This window comes from Anarrhichthys ocellatus, unplaced genomic scaffold (genome assembly GCF_004355925.1).
Source record: "Anarrhichthys ocellatus isolate YVR2014 unplaced genomic scaffold, GSC_Weel_1.0 scaffold2864, whole genome shotgun sequence".
NCBI classification, from domain to species: domain Eukaryota; kingdom Metazoa; phylum Chordata; class Actinopteri; order Perciformes; family Anarhichadidae; genus Anarrhichthys; species Anarrhichthys ocellatus.
Window position 1 is genome coordinate 310 of NW_022282838.1, and position 6,383 is coordinate 6,692.

At 41.9% G+C, this 6,383-nt stretch overlaps 1 protein-coding gene across 1 annotated transcript; it reads right to left on the reverse strand.

The window, feature by feature from the left end:
* On the reverse strand, positions 1 to 4,426 carry LOC116378603 (ATP-dependent RNA helicase DDX1-like; the record flags this gene model as incomplete). Its single annotated transcript, XM_031840497.1, has 15 exons — positions 1 to 131; positions 296 to 416; positions 531 to 626; positions 713 to 755; positions 954 to 1,026; positions 1,137 to 1,209; positions 1,293 to 1,384; positions 1,482 to 1,628; positions 1,795 to 1,846; positions 1,979 to 2,167; positions 2,259 to 2,348; positions 2,489 to 2,587; positions 2,708 to 2,768; positions 3,013 to 3,103; positions 4,375 to 4,426. Coding segments are annotated over 15 exons (1,410 nt in total), but the record flags the coding sequence as incomplete, so codon positions are not given.
* Between the last annotated feature and the right edge of the window lie 1,957 nt (positions 4,427 to 6,383).

Below are 6,383 nucleotides of genomic sequence, written 5' to 3' on the forward strand. Positions count from 1 at the left end.
TCAGAAGGCTCTGAAAAGCTGGTTCGGCATGTAACCCAGGTGGAGGAAGGAAGACTGGGCTTCTCTCTCGAGGGTCGTCAGCTCCTGGACCGTCGGGGCCAGAGCCTCCACGTGGCCCTTGTAGTTACCACCTTGGCAAGAGCAAGAGGTTTTTTGGTCAAGCAGTGAATTAACAGCCAACACACACGATAACTATAGATATTTTGATTAGTGTACTGGAAGATTGTTTACTATTCACAAAGCCAGTGTGGCCACAATATGCTCGTACACAGGGGTCCCTGTAGAGCACACATACCTCCCAAAGCCTTGCGCTGACCATAGGTGACCTTTCCATCGAAATCATCGACGGGTACTTTGATGTCTGGCTCACACTGGGTGATGGTGCACTTTAGATGCTCCTCAACATCTGACAGGAGCTGTGGTGAGAGGCAAGGGAATAATGGGTATTATGTCATATGTGTGAAGTTCAAGTGTGTGACAAACTCTACTTGCTGCATGAGCTTGATTTAAGTTTGAGTTTCTTAGTTCACCTCTTTCTCGTTGTACCAGATGGTGCAACCTCCATCCTCCTTCAGCCGGGTGTTGTAGCAGCCTCTGCCTCGGTTCGCGCAAACATGGTACCACACCTGCACAAATAGAAACATTGTATTTGACCTATTTTTGTAAAACAATCTAAATTAATCAGCAGCATATTTTCTATAATCCAGCCAACCTTCTCCTTCTCCATTGCAACCAAGGAGATGGCCAGTCCCATCCTGCGAGTTAAAAGGAAATGAGATTTTTTAAGTCAATCATATAATTCTGTCTTTTCCGTTGAATCATAATGCGATGAGTGCATTTTAAGATATATTCTGTAACAGTTGCAATCAAGATGAATTTGATTTTACAAACATAATCATGTGGTGAAATTTACCACGGCACACAAACTCATTTTCTTGAAAGTTCATGTTTACCTCTCGGCTCTTCCAACTCTTCCAATACGATGGACGTAGTTCTGCTTCTCGTCTGGCAGGGTGACGTTAATCACTGGAGAGAAAAAGGTGGAGATTGTGGACTTGTATATACAGCAAAGCAATCTTTTGTAATGAACACTGTATTTAATGTTGGAATGTAAGTTGTAAATCGAACATATTTACCATAAGGAACTCCGTGGACGTCGATTCCTCTGGCAGCTACGTCTGTGCAGACCAACAGCCTCACTTCTTTTTTCTGAGAACACAAGAAGAATCTTTAAACATCGCTAGACTGGTTGCAATTGAGAAAGGGTAATTAAACAGCCGATGTCCTTTTACCTTGAAGCGCTCCAAGTTAGTTTTCCTCTCGTTCGGCTTACGATCCCCATGCAGACAGACACAGGAGAGCTGGTGGCTTTTACTGTCTGGACCTAAAGAAAAAAAGAGACACCAATTATACTTTGTCATGGAGTCAAACATGGATCACGTCATCATTATTTAGAAGGTGTGTCCGGTAATGCCTCCTACCTCCTCCTTGCTGAATGAAGTACTGCTCCATGTTGTCACAGTCGATCTTGGTGCGGCAGAAGATGATGGCCTGGTCCATCTTGTGCTCTTTGATGGCCCTCACCGTGTACTCGCCCTTCAGCATCTTGATGGCTTCCGACCACATTTCTAAAAAGCGCACACGTACACTTTTTTTATTTCTCAATCACGACTCCTGAAAGGAAAGGACTAAAACGATATCCGTGTGGTCATTCATGTGATGAACACTGATGCACGGGACCATGTTAAACACATCACACTAGAGGGACGGTCTGTGCTGCCTTTCTGCTCTCACCTGCAGAATTGGCTCCTGGTCTGGTGTTATCTTTGGCATGGACTTCATCGGTCTATCCAAAACAAATCGAAAGGAGAAAAGCTTTGTCAGCACATTAATCGAAACGGAGAGAAACAACAACGTACGAGCTTAAAAAAAAATGTGTTGAATCTTGAATGTCTCTGGGCCAACACGAGGGACTCACCCGGATGTGGTTCTTGCCGAGGCGTTCCCAGAGGCGATCGTTCTTCGGATTTACAGGCACTACCACGTGGTGGACACTCTCGGGGACAGAGTCCTCCCCCTTCAGATCCACCCAGGTGGGAAAGTGCATGATACGCTCAGACAGCTTCTTCACGTCAAACGAGTGCAGCGTGGCTGAACACACGATCACCTGGAAGAGAAGACATTTCATCTGCTTTGACTTTCATCTGAGGGTCTTGTTTAGTTCCTACATTATATTTACTGTCACACACACATTTTACCTGCAGTCTTTTGCCGTCAGAAGTGACCTGAGGGATTTGGTTATGGATCCTGTTGATAAAGTCTGTGTAGCCTGCGGACAGTAGGCCGTCCTGAGGGACACAGAGAACAGAGACCGATGGTGAGGGACTTCAGGGACTGTTATGGAAAGCAACCATTCACGACTTTGTAGGACCGGGAAAATGCAATCCTTTTGATGCAACAGGAAATACTCTTGATGTGTTGTACGTACACACTCATCCAGGACTAGGAAGCGGACTTGGGACAGACTGAGCTTCCCAGTAGATATGAGGTCGTCCAGTCTTCCTGGTGTTCCCACCACAATGTCAATCTAATTATAAGACGACACAAAAAACATGGCAAAGTATGACGTCTGTCAGTTAAAACTGTTTAAACTCTGTTTTTAAATATCAAATGTTTGTTTGGAGACAGTAGGCTACATGTCACCTACCCCCTGTTCCAGAGCAGCCAGCTGGTCTTTGGCAGGCACGCCACCAATCACCAGCAGGTTCCTGTAGGGACAAATATACCCACGTCAACATTTAAAATGAAGCCCTGGCTCCATCTTCTGGTATAAAACAAGAATTACAAAAGGCAAACACAGCATGCCATGACTTCACTGTTATAAATGCCGCAGGATGGATTTTGATGTGGCTCGTGTTTTTAAAAAGTACCTACACGTGCATTTTCTGCACAATTCATGGTTTCCCGATATTCGTGCCGACCAACGTGAACACCAGCTGTGTGGAGTCGTACCTGAGTTTGGGGTTGTCCACGTATTTCCCACACTGCTTGACATTGTTGAAGGTTTGTTCGGCAAATTCTTTCGGTGGCTCCAGGATCAGTGCTTTGATGACTTTGACTCACTTTGGTCAGTCAATGAACTCCCATATATTCCCTTAGCTTTGGAACGGAACGACAACCCCCCCAACACACACACACACACACCTGGAGTCCTCATTTAATTTTGATTACTCAATGAACATTTGATTTCTGTATCTGGACTCGGGCATGTGGTTTATTTGATTGAATTAACTTTTTTTGTGATTAATTCTGTATTTGAAAATAAACTATCCGTTTTGATTTGATTTATGATGTGTGCGTAAAATACACTTGACTTCAATGAAATGCAATGAAATTGGTTGAGTTTTGCTTATGTTGCATTTTGTAGCCGGGTTAGTTCTCTCTCTAACTGTTCGCAGTGATATTATTTTATTAAATTGACAGGGTAGAATTTCTATTATTCTCCCGTCTGGAGCCCAACGTGTACTTTGAATAGTTATGAGAAAAACCTACGCTACAGTGTGTGTCAGGTCTCTGTGTGCGTGTCAGTGTGTGTCAAACTGCACTAATTAGCTCATATCAATCACCTGTGTGCCTGCCAGCATCAAAGGTTGCCACAGCGATGTAACTTCAAAGAGACGACAGAGTTGCACCAGATTTACACAGAGTTAAAGCTGAGGTGCACCCGTCAAACTACTTTTCAAAACTCAAAAAATCGTAGCTCCTATTGCTTCGATATCAGACCTTGGGAGGAAGGACGACTTGATGAACAGATAATGTTGACAATTGTATCTGTAGTGTAAAAAATGTGGCTTTTGTGGTAATCTAGAAATGGTGTACGGTTTTCTGTGCAAGATTTTTTTAGTCAGAATTAATTATGGGTCTTTATGGAGCAGATAGTTGGACTTTCAGGCTGCTGTTGCCAAATGTGTAAGTCTGTTGGATTCCATAGTAATACAGTGCCCTCCAGAATTATTGGCACTCTTTGATAAAAATGAGCAAAACAGGCTGTGAAAAAAATTCTTTGCTGTTTATCCTCTTGGTCTTTCACTCAAAATATTCACAAAAATGTTACCTTTTCATTGAAGTAAAATTATTGAAAAAAAAAAAAATGTTGACATTAAACAAATATTTTTCTCCAAAACATGTGGGCCACAATTATTGGCACCCCTAGAACATATGATTAAAATCTAACTGAAGTATAATTCCAGTCATATTTTACATTTTTAAGTTCACCTGTTTGATTAGGAACTCTTAAGTGGTCAACCATGACTTCCTGTTTCACTGGAGTATAAATATGAGGTGACAGGCCAAATTCCCTTAGTCATTCATCACCATGGGAAAGACCTGCGAACACAGTGACGATGTGCGACGGAAAGTTGTTGATCTGCACAAATCAGGAAAAGGATATAAGAAAATCTCTAAACAGTTGAAAATACCCATTTCCACTATCAGGGCAATAATTAAGAAGTTTAAAGCGACGGGAGATGTTAAGAATCAGCCTGGAAGAGGATGTGTGGTTCGACTGGCAAAAGAATCTCCAAGGATCACAGCTGGAGAATTGCAGAGGTTAGTTGAGTCTTGGGGTCAAAAAGTCTCCAAAACTACCATCAGACGCCACCTACATCACCACAAGTTGTTTGGGAGGGTTGCCAGAAAAAAGCCTCTGCTGTCAATCAACAACAAACTAAAGCGCCTACAGTTTGCCAAACGTTACTGGGACTTTCAATGGGACCGGGTTATATGGTCAGATGAGACCAAAATATAGCTTTTTGGCAACAAACATCATAGGTGGGTTTGGCGTAGACAGAAAGATAGCCATACAGAGAAGCACCTCATACCCACTGTGAAGTATGATGGCGGATCTTTGATGTTGTGGGGCTGTTTTTCTTCCAAAGGCCCCAGACATCTTGTTAGGATACATGGCATCATGGACTCCATCAAATACCACCAGATATTAAATGAAAACCTCACAGCCTCTGCCAGGAAGCTTAAAATGGGCCATGGTTGGACCTTGCAGCAGGACAATGATCCGAAGCACACCTCAAAATCGACACAAAAATGGTTCATCGATCACAGAATAAAGGTTTTGCCATGGCCGTCACAGTCCCCCGACCTAAACCCCATAGAAAATCTGTGGGATGAGCTGAAGAGGAGAGTCCACAAGCGTCGACCTCGGAATCTGAAGGATCAGGAGAGATTCTGCAAGGAGAAATGGTCGCAGATCTAGTGCCATGTGTTCACTAACCTCATCACGCATTATAGGAGAAGACTCAGAGCTGTTATCTTGGAAAAGGGAGGCTGCACAAAATATTAAATGAAGGGGTGCCAATAATTGTGGCACATATATTTTTGAGAAAAATATTTGTTTCAGGATAAGAATTTGTTTCTTTCAATTATGTTACTTCAGTTAAAGGTTAGATTTTTGAATGAAAGATCATGAGGATAAACAAGACATTTTTTCACAGCCTCATTTGCTCATTTTTATCAAAGGGTGCCAATAATTCTGGAGGGCACTGTATGTGACTTGACATACAGTGCCCTCCAGAATTATTGTGCCCCCGTTGACCAGGACAAGATTAGCTACATTTTGTCCAAAAATGATGGATGAAGAGTGAAAATTGTGGGATTGGTCGCAAATTTAAAATGTTTTTTTCACAGGATTCTGGAGCTCCTCTACACTCTAGCGAAAGCCTCACTTGCTCTGAGCTACACCCATTATAAAGTCAGAAAAGGTCTAAAAAGATGATCAAAAGTTGAATAAAGATTCAACGAAAAAAATAGTTGGAATGCAGCAGAACCAGCAGTCCAACAAAATGTTAAATACCAAACCAAGCAAATAATCATGAGCCACAAATCTATCTATATGCTACACGTTCATAGTAGATGAAAAGACAGCGGGAGACGGGATGCTATCAAAATTGTTTTTATAAAATGTACTTGAACAGAAATCCTTCTGTATCCTTTCTGTAGACAGATTTACATCACAGCTTCAAGAAAATGACAGTTTTAGTATTTTACATAAATCTACAGAGGCTTTTTCCATTTGAAAAAACAAAACAAAAACATAATAGAATTAAATGGCGATGCAGGTATGGGGTCAGAAAAGGCACGAGTACCATATGACGGGGTACAACAAGTAAAGAAAAATAATTGAAATACAAACAATGCAATACAATAATCTGTTACCCATTGAGTAAAGTTCAGTGTCAAGATACCCTCTTACAAATGCCAAATGACCGAGGCTCACCACAGAGGAAAAGGAAAGACCAAAAAAGCTTAAATGTCAAAGTGTGGCACAAAACAAACATTTTAAAACAAAGCTTCAAGCCATGAATACTAAC